We start from the raw sequence: 14,771 nt of genomic DNA on the forward strand, positions 1-14,771 counted from the left end.
CAGGTGAGGATATGTATCAGATTTTTAAATTTAGTCAGCTAAATTAAGTAAGCTGCTTCCCTTTAAAAAGGAGGGGGAAAGGAAGGCATGGATTTTACGGTCAAAACGTATGGAAATAGCGGTTTTCATTATTAGACCTGGGGTCCAGTCAGTATCATTTGGACATGTTCATTTGTCAACTATTTCATAACTTATCTAAGCAGGGTGGCTTTTGACTTTTGTATATTTTTAAAACAAGGCTCTTAATTGGTTGGAGTCCCTAAGTGGTGCAAATGATTAAGGTACTAGGCTGCTAACCAAAAGATTGGGAGGTTAGAGTCTACCCAGAGGTGTCTTGGAAGAAAGGTCTGGCAATCTACCTCCAAAACCACAGCCGTTAAAAACACTACGAAGCACAATTCTACTCCGACAAACATGCGGTATTTGAGTTGGAGTTGACTCCACAGCAACTGGTTAAGGGTTAATCGAATCTCATATCATTTCATGTTTTATTCCATAACCACAGCATCAATTTACCAAGTTACTCTAGTTTTGTGCTCTCCCATTAAGGAGTAAAAAAAAAAATTCTTCAATGTACAATGGTAAGGACACTAAGTATTCATTTTGCTTTAGCTCTGTTAGCATCTTTCTGCAGATGAGTAATTTGCTCAGAAGTAGGGGCCTGCTTGCTGGATCTCTTTGAGGTCTCTTTCAGGTCTAAGTTTCCATGAAGGCTTTTTCTTGGTTACTTCTTTAATTAAAAATATGAAATGACAGATTATAAACATTATATAAAATAAAAAAAAATAGTTTACAGTAAATTTGTAGCTTCTAGCATTTAAACTTTTTCCCCATTGTATTAATCACCATTATTAATGTAGTTCAGTATTATCAGTTTAAATGGATAATATATAGCAAAATTACCTGAAACATAAAGCATGGAATCTACATACTCTGGAGCACCTGCAAAATTAAGGCCTTCTCTTAAATAGTTATTAAAAAGTAACCCCAAAATTTTCTGGATTTTTCAGTTAAATGCTTTCTCTTGTCAATTACTGAGCTTTTCCCACATAAGCCCTCAGAACAAATTTTATTATAATCTGATATGGTACCTGCTGTTGAAAAAAAGAAATCATAACTTACTTTAGCAGTTAAAGTTAGCCTACAACTTTCCTCTTTTGGACTACACGGAAATGAAGTGTATTTGCTGCATTTTAATCCCTCAAAGCCTTTTATGACAAGTACGTAATTAGTCTAGGCCACAAATAATATTTTATATTGACTAGAGTACTCAGTTTAAATGCAGCCACATGCTGTTCTATCCCTACCCACAGGAGTAAAGGGGCATAACATTTTCAATGCATATATAGGAAAGTACATTGATAAGGCACACTTAGGAGGATATAATTATTTTGAGAAAAATAAATAATAATGTGCTCTTCCTAATTGGTGTTGAAAAATTAAAAAAAAAAAAGCAGCTTGGTTAGTTTGTCAAATGTCAAGTCATGCTATTGTGGTACGAAGGGCCTTGGCTTAACAAAACCGCTAAAGCTAATGGCATAAAAATTAAAATATGATTAATCTTAAAGATCTATAGGTTATATCTAGGTTATAATTCACAATTATTTTCAGATAATTTAGAGCCTGGTTAGAGGAAAATGTTCATCTTCATAAACTAAAGTCTTATTTATGCTACTTTTTTCTAGTCTAATTTACCATAAAAAATATTAATACAGAAGTGAAATTAAACTGTATCAATTTAATGCTATTTTCATATGTATAGACTCAAATACATTCTCTTCCTTCAAATATTAATTTCTTAGTCTTCTTGGAGAGTTAAAATAATTTGTTTTTGTAAACTCTGTATAAAATACCAGGTTTGTCAAAGAAACACGTAAACAAGCTTCACCTAGGAATGATCCAAAAGATAAAAGGTAATAAAAGATTAAATTTATTTAGAATGTTTTACTTTTCATTTGATCTTGTGTTCCTTCAGGATTAAATAGTCTTTAGGCTATAAAGTTTAATGAAAATAATATTTGAAAGTTTTTATCCTTATTTGTACCTTAAAATTGAGATCTGCAGCTGCTTCAATAGCTGCTAGATAGACAATTATGATGAAGCCAGTTTTCATGAATACAATCAAAATTTTTTCACTGTTCCCACAGGAATTAAATCTATCTTCTTTTGGTCATAGTCAATATATAAGAGGCAGCTGGTATGGTAAACTGGCTTCATTATAATTGGAGACCCAGTCACCTACTATCAGTTTTCACTGGTAGGCTATTACATCAAATAATATTTACTGAGTATCTTTGAGACCCAATGCCACTGTAATCAAAGATTCTTATAGTACACATTTGTTATTATAAACAACTTTTTCTTATGAACATTTGATAAGGCACTTTAAATGCATAACAGAGCAATACTCTCCGGGGATGAAGCTTTTTAAACTCAATAGCCATTGATCTTTCTTTGCCTACAAAGAAAGAAAATATGTGATTACATGTAATTGTCTTAGGAATATGAATGTACCATTAAAGGCAATGGTTAATTGTTGGATGCCAATGAGCATGATTCCATTTGCTTTCTCTAAGAGAAACTTGACCTTGGTCATTCATTTTGATATGGTCTGCTGCGTATGGTCTAGATGGCGTAGCGAAGTTGTACCTATAAAATCCACAGGAAGGATAGAAAGGGCAAGCAAGTGCTTTCTGGGCAATAGAGTTTGGGGGAAAAATGCTTCCAGGTGCCTGTAATCCATACAACATTTGACTGGCAGAATTAGGTGCCTGTAGACACTGTCCACTGAAGTCTTCAGATGTACCATTTTTTGAATTGGTGGATCCCAGGGAAGACAATATGGGTATTTCCAACATGAGTGGTGTTAAAGACTGGGAACTGTTGATGCTTGATAGCCTTTCAGGAACAGGCAAGACAAGAGGCTGCTGTTGCCAAAAATTAGTTGGGCAGATTTTGTAGCAAAGGGGCAGGTTGATATTGTGCGGGTACGCCTCCGGACAGGGCATTCCAAGGCAGCTTGTAGGTAAGTGAAACATAGGTGGGGAGCAAGGTGAAGAAAGCAAGGGGTTCAAAGGAGAGGGAGCCCCTCCACTAGAGGTCACTGGAGATGAGCCACTGCTTCCACCTGTGGATGACAATTTAGGTAATGGATAATCAATTTCATATTCCTGTTGAATTAGTAATTGTATTTATGGCAATCCCCACAAGTTCACAGTTCTTTTAGTTTCTTTGGGAAAGGACATGATTATTCCCCTGACCAAAGTTGAATTAGTATATCTACTAATAAACTATTAATATTTGAACTACTACTATGTATCCCGTATTGAGCATTCATTATACTCAAGGACTCTGCTAGACACTTGAAACACATTTATCCAATGAATTACAAAAGAATCCTGGTTATAATGCCACCCGGATTCAATTATATCTTACAAGTAAAACTAGCTTTTCATTTTTTTAAACTTTTAAAAAAATGTTTACTAATACAAGTAATTGATTAATTGAACAAATTGGTTATTTTGGTTTTTTTTCAGTCTGATAAAAATCAGTGGACATGATATTGTATAAGTGAAAATGGCATATTTAAAAGCATTAACTTTTTTTCTTATATGAAGATAAAGAAGGGAGACACTTCCATGGTACACTATATGAAGAAGAACTGAAGATAATTTTGCAGGGTGAGAATGTCAATGTTGTCAGGTGATCTTTTATGGTTGCCTGCCCATTGCCCTTGAGTTCATTCCTTCTCATAGCAACCCTATTGGACAGAGCAGAACTGCCCCACAGGGTTTCCAATGCTGTAGTCTTTATGGAAGCAGACTGCCACATCTTTCTCCCATGGAGTGGATTCCAACTGCTGACCTTTTGCTTGGCAGCTGAGTGCTTAACCATTGCACCTCCAAGGCTCCTTTTATAGTTGCCTTAGGAAAAATTATAAGGGCTAGGAAAATCTAGCCTCTAAACCTTATTTTTCTGTTCGAATTCAATCAAACAGGTGGTTTTTGACTGGATTTGATCAAAATTTTTTTTTCTGATGTTGCTGTTAGTTTTTCTTAGCTATTTTGTGTATGTAGATATAACCTAATCCTTTATCAACAGGGAAACAATTATCTCTATAATAAAATATTCAAAAGTTGTTTTCAAAATTGAGACCCTTTTCTTTGAAAATTGAGGGTACTGTGGACACCTTAAATAATTAAGAAAATGTATATTTAAAAAAGTTTAAATTAAGTTCATCTATTTTTTTTTTTTATAGCTTTTTCTGGGGTATAGCTTTTTCATTGTTACTACACTTTGGGGTGACTTGGCCATTTAAAAACTTGCTGCCTAGATGCTTTTAGTTAAAATGATACTGTCGAATATATTCATATTTTTCTATGCAACTCCCTAAATCACATCAATGTAGTCAATTCAGTGAAATATTTCACAGAATTAGGCTTGCCCTTTTCACATTTCAACAGGTTGTTATGGAATCCTGTAAAAATAAACCTACCTACAATGTTAATAATTTAGTTCATAATTTTTACCTCAAATTAATGTTCAAAGACAAGCAACTTTAATGGAGTAAGGACAAAAGAGGTGAATAATGCCATGTTGCTTGCAAATAAAGACTCATATTTGCTGTTACATTCCTCCACCAGAAACCTTGCCCTGCCTAATTATTTTTTAGTCATGTGATACACTACCTGAGAACAAATGCCTCACAAATATTTTTAAATGCTTGTGACAGTTAAATTAATAGCTTAGTATTATTTTCATTATTTTCCCCACTCACAACAAAAGGAAAATCATAGGTAAGCGATGGTGCAATTTAATGAAAACCATTTTAACATGTGCTGAGAGCTTCTCACAAAATATAAAATATTCATTTCAATATCTAACATACTTGCAAATAAGGCCACACACGCACAGCAGGCAGGTCCTAAAGAACATAAGGCAGCGAGATGCTGATGAATTCAGGTGAGCCCTGGAGCTCTCAGGGTGTAAGTAAACTCAAGAAGACAGAAGTCAGTTAAGTCCACAGCTCTGCTCTCTTCCTTCATACCAGCCACCCTCCCTTTTGCCTCTGACTTCCCAGTCATGGTAAATATGTGTACCCACTTGCTCATAAACATACATTTTCTGTCATGTGCTTATCCCCTTGTGGTGGTACAATGGTTAAGCTCTTGGCTACTAACAGAAAGGTTGGTTGTTGGAATCCATGCAGCCATTTGCTGGAGAAAGACCTGAGAATCTTCTGGAGAAAGACCTGGTGATCTGCTCTCCTAAGGATTACAGCCTAGAAAACCTTATGGGACAATTTTTACTCTGTCACATGGGGTCACTACAAAATCGACTCTACGGCATCTAGCAACCACAATATCTGGTACAAGGGGCCTGGTTGGTGATATTTCATTAACACATAAAAATAAAACTTAAGGTTAGAAATTTGCTTACTTTGTGTGTCTGCACCAAAGGTTTTAAAATCCAGAGTGAGAGAAGGCCTCCATGGGTAGGTCTCTAAAAGACCATCCAATATGCCCCTAAAAAAGAGATGCAACTTTCAGCAATGCCAGAATTCAATTCCTGAAAGTAATGATTTATATAAACTTTAGATTTTGTTATAGTGTTTAGGGGTGATGGTCTGAAATATTATTTAGCTAAAGCTAGACTTCTGAATAAAATTCAGTCAAACTCAGGAATCTAGAGTAAGCAATATCTTAAATGTAGCTGGGGGAAGGAGTGGGAGGAGGCAAGGTTTTGGAGATATAACATCTGAGCTCCATTCTTACCACCTACTAGATACATAACAAGGCCTCTGAGGCTCAGTTTAACACTTGTGAAAAGTGCTTTGTAAATATCGGGAATGATTTTTATTATTTTGTTTACCTGTTCCTTCCAGGATCTCTAAATCCTTTGGCAAAAGGATTCCTGTCTATTTTCAGTTTTGTAATCTATGAATCAAAAAGAGATAAAGTCAGTGCTCTCAGTAATAACGCTGTCACTATTGCATATAATGGTTACAACTACAAAACACTTTGTAACTTGTAGTATCAAACTTTATGTAAATGCAATCATATTCCTAAGTCAAATTTGGAATGATTATCCCTTGGCCACCTTTGCTCTGCTCTCCTTTCTAACAAGAGTCACATGGTTCATAATCAAATTTGCCTTGATGAAAATGCAACAAAACTATGAATGTTTTCACTCGTGGAAAGAACGATCCATAAAGTGCATCCCACTCCCTCTGGGGCCATCCCACTCCCTCTGGGGCCATCCCCACTTTCCCTTCCTTACCTGCTGGTTTTGGTAGGCAGTCACCGTGGTAAATTCCGTTTCTTTAAAGGAAAATGTTTTAACACCTCCAGCGGGCAGGGACTGAATCTGGGACAGGTCACCCCCGCCGTCCTGCTCCATCACGTGCACGCGGGGTTTGTACTTGTGCATGGACTGCAGGATGATCTGGAGGTGAAATGGTCAAATGCTGCCCGCGAAACTGGCTTCCCCTCCAAACACTGTCCCACTCTCATCATCACTCCCCTGACATGAGCACACACAAAGGTGAGGCTAAACCAGAGACTCTAAGTTCGCCACACAGAAAGGCCTTTTCTTTGCCATTTGGCCCCCACCAGAGGCCCTTAGGGGTAGGGGTTTCTGGAGAGAGGCCCTGTCTTGAGCAAGGGAGCAGTGATTCCATTTCCAGATGGGGCCCTTTCCTGCTTCCAAATATGGGTGATCATGTGGTGTAGAAGTGTCCCTGGGATCTGATTGCCTGCCATAAGCTCCCTGGGTGGTTACTGATGGCTCTGGAAGTGAGGAGCAACATTCTGACATTCCCCACCCACCTGATTCCTGAGACCTTCCACTCTGTCCTTTGCTGGCTGGCACAGGGCCAGCCTGGGCAAGATAGGGGGTGGGTGGCACCTGAGAATAAGGCTAAAGGTCAATGCCACCAGGGACTGTGGTGTACGGGTGTGTGGGGGGGGTTCCAGGCTGTGTTCCAGGGTTCCCCCTTGCATCCTCCTCCCACCACCCCACCCCACCCCACCATACCCCACACCACACCAAAGGTGCCCATTTGACAGCCTGGGCTAAGGGGAGGCAATCAGAGGGATTACACAGGTGGCCTAGGTAGAGAGCCTGGAAAGCATTCTCTCCTACTCTCCCAGACCAGGCATCCTGGCTTAAACAGGTTTCTTTTCATCCCCAAACTCCCAACCATCACCACCCGTACCTCCTGGCACTCTCACACCAAACAAAGCCCACTTGAGACCTGTGGGCTGGCTGCTTTGCTCACATGTCCAGAGCTTGGACATTTCCTAGTAGCCCAGCATGGGCGTCTGGAAGAAGCACAGATCGTGCTCATGCTCACGTACGTGGCCTTTGTCATCCATCTCGTTGTTGGTGAGCTTCACCCGGTCGAAACTGATGATCTGCCGCATCCAGGTCTCTCCTGAGCAGGGAGAGTCCGGGTGAACATAGAGCCTAGGGGCGATGCACCTGTGGTCCGTATTCCCAGCTACCATCCACTGTGAGCTGTGGTAGACATACCTGAAAAGACGTGGGGAGTGACATTAGGCACAGCTGGCCAAAGCCAGAAGCGTGGGAGAAAGGATGCAGAGTTCAGGTCTAAAAGGACTGTACTCAGCCAAGGTTAGCCCGCTCATCTCAAAAGCAGAGGCACAACTTGATTTCCAAAGAGCCGCTCAGGGGCAGAAAACAAACTGTAAATAAGTATATGTCATCAAAATGCAATAAAGTGCAAGTGCGAGTGAAATGTCATGGGATTTTGGAGTCTGGTTTGTATTTCATCACAGAAACCGCAGCAGAAATTGATTTTACCCGTTTTACAGCACAGAAAAGCCGGGAAAAAATCCACATGCGTCCTGCAAGAAGCGAGAGGTAAGGTGGATGTCTGTCTGTTCAGCCCAGAGCCTTCAGTCCTCATCAAAGCACTTTAACCAACAAGGCTTCAACACCAGAATACCCCCAGGAACCTCGCTTGGTTCTGAGGCAGGGCTCATTTCAGAATGTTTCCAATCTCAACCCCGCGCCGCTGAGTGCAGCATTCCCAAGAGCCGTCTTGCAGCTGCAACGTGAGAAGCAAACAGCTTGTTCTGCTGTTTTCCGGCCGCGGTCCCAGCAGGCTCTTGAGCTGAGCCTTCTCCATTGCCCTCACACCCAGCATTGATTCCAGGCAGACTGTCTCACTGGAGGGCCTGGCACTGATCTATTGGTCTAGCACTCACAGCCACAATGCTGGCGACTCCCACACAATTGGAGCCCCAGAGTCAAAGGAGTCCCACAGACCAGTGCCTTTGCGCTGCCTGCCCAAACGGGCCTCTTGGATTCAGGGCAATTCAACCACTTTTCGTTTGCTCTAAACCAAGCGCTTAAATCTAGAGGAAAGAGTACTCCCACCCTCTGGGGCCCGGCGGCCAATTCAGGTGGAGAGGCTGGGGAAGAAAGAAATGACCCGCCCATGTGCGATAACTGCTGGACTGCTCTAGCCTTGAATGGCAAATTAGGGCATTGCTCCTGGCACCCGCTGGGGCCAGGGTGCCTCAGAAGCCCGGGCCCACAAGGAGCTTGGGGCATTTCTTCCCAAACTCCTCCAAACCGCTTTCCTCAAGGCCGCCTGAGCCCATCCCCCCACCCCCGCAGTTGGGACTGCAAAGGGAAGTAGTCAGCAGGCTAGAGACCTGGGGTACACTGAAGCTCCAATTCGGTGGCCGGTGTTACAGGAATGGGGGAGAAAGAGGAACAAGCCTACTCTTCCCTCAGTCCAAAACCCAGATTTGAGCAAGATTATTCAACTCCCAAAGCTCATGGGAAAGCAGCTCCCTCCCCCCTTGCTAGGATTTTCAAAATAGCTCTCTCTGATTGTGAGCCCCAATCCCCCTCCCCTGCCTGGTCTTGGGTACCTTCCTATGGCCCGGTTACCTATAGCGTTTGGAATCCACCGGCACCACGTCGATGGCCACATAATATTGCTTCCCTGGGTCCAACCCTTTTACCTTGACCCGAACAGAGGGAAACATCCGCCTGTGGAAGAGAACAGAGGGACTGACCAGGATGCTTTTAGAGACTTTTGGAGGGGGGCGGGATCAGAGAGAAATGCTGACTCCAATGAAAAGTGAAGGGATATCTTCCTATCCCAGGGCACGTTTAGGGAATTGCAATCGCTATAAGAGGAAAAATTGTTGGTTTGTATGTTTCATTGAACAAGTGCAAGATTTCTGAGTGTAGTAGAATATCCTTACTATAAAAAGAAACCCAGGTAAAGGCTTTGTCCAGCCACCCCTCATCCTACTATAGTAAAAAGTTAAAGAAGAGAAACTAGGAGAGGAAACAGTGTGCTGCATCTCCTTCTCCCCTCCCCCACTGTTCTGAAGTACTTTCTGTGAGGCAGATTTGGAAAAGGCTGAAATTAGGAAGACACACACACACACACATACACACAAATCACCCAGCTGCCACATGAAAGGGTGGCTGGGAGAAAGGCCCACCTCCAACCCCAGATGGAGGCCTAGGGGCCTGTGAGATAGGATATTATCCACTGGTAACTGTAAGGCTTTAAAGAGAGGCCTGACCACTGCCTAAGATGTGGGGTTGGCATCTGTCAAGTGCCTGTACAGATCTAATTTTAGTCATATACTGCACAGACAGAATAAGAGATACCCAGTGCTTGGAAAGGAAGGCTGAGCCGCTTACTTAAGCCAGGCAAGCCCTAGTCTGACTGCTTGAGGGGCAGTGGGTTTCTAATGCCTGCCCAGGCGGTGGGGAGTGGTGATGTAGGGTACTAAAGTGTAAAACTGGAGGCACTGCTTATCACGGGGTAGGTGGGGAGGTGGTACATTAAGCACCTACTGTGTGCATGGCTTGCCCCACAGCCCTTGAACAGCCTCGGTAGAGCCGAACCTGCCAGCCTTGGTAATGATCATCTCAGTCCCAATGTCATGGAACCTCTTCCACAGCTCGGATCCTTGAAGCTCCACTTGGATAGCATCTCTCTCTTCCACACTTTCGCTGCTGTTGCCGCTGCTGTTGCCGCTACCGTTGCCGCTGCTGCTGCTGCCGCCGCCGCCGCCACCACCACAGCCAGAGAATGCAGTTGCTGAGGGTTCTGCCTTGGGTCGCTTTTGTGCTGGACACAGAGACGCCAAGGGTTTGAGAGAGCTTTGCAGTTTGCACACCTCCTTGCTGGCGCCTGTATGGAGGCAGTCTGGCTTGTCCCTCCCTCAGAAATCCTAGCCATAGATACCCAACCTTCCTCCAGCATCCACTGGAGCCCCGGTAATGGAGAGAAAGGGGTAACATCGCACCCTGAGAAAGACGCAGCTCTTCTTCAGATTTGCCCATCCTCATTCTCCTGGAGAATTTCTGTCTCGGAGACTGGATCCTCCAGGGATCTGAGGACTTGCATTCATTCCTACCCCAAGGGGCAGCCACCCCTCTAGCTGTCTGGGCTTCTTGGAAGTCAGGGAGCCTCACTTCTCCGTAAGCATGTCGGAACCCTCTACCTCACCGCAAATGAACCTCAGAACTCCAGACTTTAGAGGCATAGAAATCTCCTCTGGAGCCAGGTGGTCTAGGTGTCCCCTGGCCCCTAATGTGGAAGCCCTGCTAGGCCAGGACATCCTGGTGCAGAGCAAGCTGTCCACCCGCAGCGCTGTGGGTCCGGCGGAGAGTGCCCTGAATCCAGCACGCGCAGCCGGTGAACTAAAGGCAGTGGGGCTGTGTGGGGTACTTACCAGACTGTTCACTCCTCTTGCCTGCCGCGCAGCACCTCCTCTCCTCCTTTCCACCCTCTTTTTCCTGAAAATTAGGCTGAAATTCTTCTCTTGGGTCTTGCAGTTTTCTTTTGCTTGGTCTCCCTACCAAGGCTTCCACTGAGAAGGCATGCGCCCGGGAGCTCAAAGCCATTCCTATAGAAAGCAAAGGGAAAGTGCACAGCGAAGTTTGAACCTCTGAGGGAGGGAGGAAGAGGGAGAAAGGGAGGGTGCGGGAGATAGGCGAGGAAAGGAAAACTGAAAAATCCCCAAATTAAAAAAACAAAACAAAACAAAAAATGATTCTGGGTATGGAGATGTACATATATATATACATATTTTTTTTCTTTCTTTCTTTGAATATACAGAATGAAAGGAGAGAAAGATCAAACTGGAACCTAACTTCTCCAGAGTCTCCTTTCCTTTTGCGGTCTCTTCCCTCCCAGTGGACATATGTGGACCATCAGTCCTCAAATCGCTGCTTCCAGGACCTGGCAGAGCTCACAGTGATCAGCAATCTAGGGCCTTTTAGGGAGCAGACCTGCCGCCAATAGCGGCCCAGGCCACTGGGATTGGGAGATAATGTTGCACCCAACTGAGTGAATACAGGCTGGTTGCAGCCTCCATTGTTTGTTTTGGAAACTATTGGAAGCATAAAAAACACCCTGAGTGACACTTCAGAGTCTGACTGAGGAGCGGGGCTGTGGAAAGGGAGGAGAAAGGAGGAGAGGGAGACAGCACTGACTATAATACAAGGTTACTGTTTTACATTAAATTGTAAAACTCAAAGACATGAGACATAATTGCCCCCTAGGGGCCACTTTTCTAACAAAAGTGCAAACATTATTTAAGCAGAACCAGAGAAGTGTATCTGGGCCTTTTGCTCTCCAGTAAAGTCACCAGGGAAAGGTAGAGCAGTTTTCTGGGCAGGTTTGCTCTGCAATAGGGGTTTCAAGCTGGATGTGAGGTAGTGCCAGTTTGTCCTCTTTGGATGCAGAGGCTCAGGGAGGGCAGACGGGACCCCCCCCCCAGGTGGTCACTGTCAAAGATCAGAGAGTACCTGGGCCTTCCAGGTCTGTTCCTGCTGGACCCCAATATTCATATACACAGACTTCTCATACTTACATGACTAATCAGCAAATACAATATAAGGACTCCAGGGCCACTAGCAAGGCACCAACAGGGCCTCTGACAACTTCAAAATGTTGGGCTCAAATGATTGATTCCAGTGTCTCCTGGAATATCTTTTTGGGCTGGGTCTTACTTTTCCTTAAATTAGATGAAGGCAAGTTCTTCCTATCAGATAGAGACTTGTCTACCACTTCCAAAAGCATTTCCGTGAGTTCAGACATGAGATATTTGCCTGTGTGCATGGGATTTGCTCACCCCTTTTCGTCAGAAATAAGAAATCAGATGCCTCAGGGCGTTTTGTAGACTGCATTTTCAGTAATGACCTGTGCACTTTTCCAGAAAGATTCTCCTGTTCTTATCTGGCACATTGAGGGCATTTAAAGCCAATTCAACTTCGTGTGAAATAGGATGGGACTTGAATTAATTGGCAGTGGCGTAGTGGTTAAGTGCTATGGCTGCTAACCAAAGGGTCGGCAGTTCAAATCTGCCCGGCGCTCCTTGGAAACTCTATGGGGCAGTTCTACTCTGTCCTATAGGGTCGCTATGAGTCGGAATCGACTCGACTGCACTGGGTTTGGTTTTATCTCTATATTGGAGTTTGAGATTTGTGTGGCCTTTTAATTTCAGTTACTTAGGTACAAGGGTGCCCTGCCTGTATTTTCTGTGTGATGAAGGTGGTAGTGGTGAGGGAGGAGGTCAACATTCAGCTGGTGCCTTGCAAGGAGCTCTTCAGGCAACTGGGCATGGCTTTAAGAACCCCAGAACTTTGATGATCTCACATATCATGGGGAAGTGTTAGTTATGACCTGAACGTTGTTGAAGGGTTTGATTCAATAACCAATTATCCACTGCTCACCATGCAGAGCTGGGAAAGGCACCATCCCTACCCTAGAGGGGCAGAGCAAAGCTCACAGGGCAAGGCCAACTCCAGTGTACAAGGCATGTGGGCTGGATAACAACTAGATCTGGATATAATCTTGGCCACATCTTCATGGGCATTTGTTTCCTTCTGAAGCCATTAAAAAAATGAAAATATTAATGCATTTGTCCATCTCCTCTTACTCAGAATATATATAGAATATATAATCTACATATAAAAAATCTACATATATATGTTCTATATATATATATATATATACATATATCCATTGCATGTTCTTAGCTTAAAGGTACAGCCCAGAAACAGAGAAGTCAAGATTTTACAAGTTAATTTTAGAACGTTAGTCACCATGTAGCACTTTCATTAGTGTCTCTTAATATAGGCATTTTCTTGTATTTAAACCCTGGCTCACTTTACTGCTAAAAGACAGGTACCTTTGATAACAAGGGGGGGGCTTTGCTTGGTAGGTTTTTTATTTGATTTAGTTTTTGCCAGATTTCTGCAAAAATAAGACAAAATATGGTTGGTGCAATATTTGTTCTAGTATTTCCAACTATGTTCTATATGATTTTTTTTTTTAAATCAAGGATATAGTAGTTCTTGGGATGAAAGTTCTTTTCTTAGAAGAAACTTCTTCCTCAATACTCAATATTCATTACACGCACGTAATTTAGACATCCAGGATTTTTTTTTTTTTTTGTAATCTAAACTTCCATTTCTGTTTCAATATCTATCTGATGTCATCATTGGGAGAAATGTAGCTCAGCCCTCCCTTATGCTAGACTGAGGTGTAGTTAATTCCTGTTAACTTGTATTTGAGAGAAAATTTATCACATGCCTCAGGACCAACTTTGCAATTTGTTCAACTGCTGAAGCACTGGGCTATCGGGTACTGGGGGCCTGAGGGACATACACTCATAAAAATACTAGCAATTAATTCTCTACAGTTAGATGTGTCTTTTCAACATTTTTGTCTGTTTGTTTCAGCCAAGGACACCTAGAAACCCTTATAAGAGACTCTTCAATGCATGGAGGGACAGTGGAACGTGCAGAGAGAGCTTCTGGGACCCACAGTTACCCAAATTAGAAGGATTTTTTTTTTAAGTTTGACAGTTGGAAAATCCTTAGAATCAGGTGTTGGCTTTGAACTTCCCCGAAAAAAGTTACAACTGGGACACAGTGAGGATTCACAACTGAAAGGAAAAATAATTTTGTGATTAACGCAAATCAAACCTATTCAGTATCTATGAGGATACAGAAGAGATGGAAGCACCTTAAGTGATATATTGTTTATTAGAGCTCTCGTGGAATCGAAACCTGAACCTACTTTAAGGACAGAGAAAGCAATTTGTATCTCTAATAAAAATCCCAATATTTTGTTAATGGCTAGAAATAGGCATGTATACTAATACATGCACTAAACAAAGTAGGCCCTGAAAATGCTGCTTCTGGTGATGTGTGTGAGCATGGAAATAGATGTTCAGAATTAAGTTAACATGTTTGGAAATGTTACTTTTATCAGAAATGTATGATTTATGTAAGGAGTAAAGACTCAGGGTCTTCCTAGCTTTCTATATAGGCAGTATAGGTTATTTGAAGAAAGTTTTATGTTTAATTAAAATGAGTAAGTCTGACTGGAGGAAAAAAATCCTTTGTATTCTGCAGTACTTACTAAATAAGGGGATAATTTCAAACTGATTCCAGTTCCTACTTTTAATTTGTGTGGAAAAGAATGAAACAAACGAAATTAAATAAATCAGTAAGCATTTCAAATATATATGTATATATGTATGTAAATATACATATATATGAAATACACATATATTAAAAAAAAAACAAACCCAGTGCCGTTGAGTCGATTCCAACTCATAGCGACCTTATAGGGCAGAGTAGAACTGCCCCATAGCGTTTCCAAGGAGTGCCGGGCGGATTCAAACTGCCGACCCTTTGTTTAGCAGCCGTAGCACTTAACCACTACACCACCAGGGTTTCCCTACACATATATA

The 14,771-nt window shown here is 42.3% G+C and overlaps 1 protein-coding gene across 1 annotated transcript; it reads right to left on the reverse strand.

The window, feature by feature from the left end:
* Positions 1-2,516: 2,516 nt before the first annotated feature.
* On the reverse strand, positions 2,517-10,908 carry TBX22 (T-box transcription factor 22). The gene is made up of 8 exons (XM_049871967.1): positions 10,737-10,908; positions 9,904-10,129; positions 8,926-9,027; positions 7,359-7,533; positions 6,280-6,444; positions 5,872-5,936; positions 5,440-5,525; positions 2,517-3,127 (listed from the first exon to the last, which is right to left on the reverse strand). The coding sequence occupies exons 1-8, from the start codon at positions 10,906-10,908 to the stop codon at positions 2,517-2,519; spliced, it is 1,602 nt and encodes a 533-aa protein (XP_049727924.1).
* Positions 10,909-14,771: the final 3,863 nt, after the last annotated feature.

The sequence above is a fragment of the Elephas maximus genome, chromosome X (assembly GCF_024166365.1).
Source record: "Elephas maximus indicus isolate mEleMax1 chromosome X, mEleMax1 primary haplotype, whole genome shotgun sequence".
NCBI lineage: Eukaryota > Metazoa > Chordata > Mammalia > Proboscidea > Elephantidae > Elephas > Elephas maximus.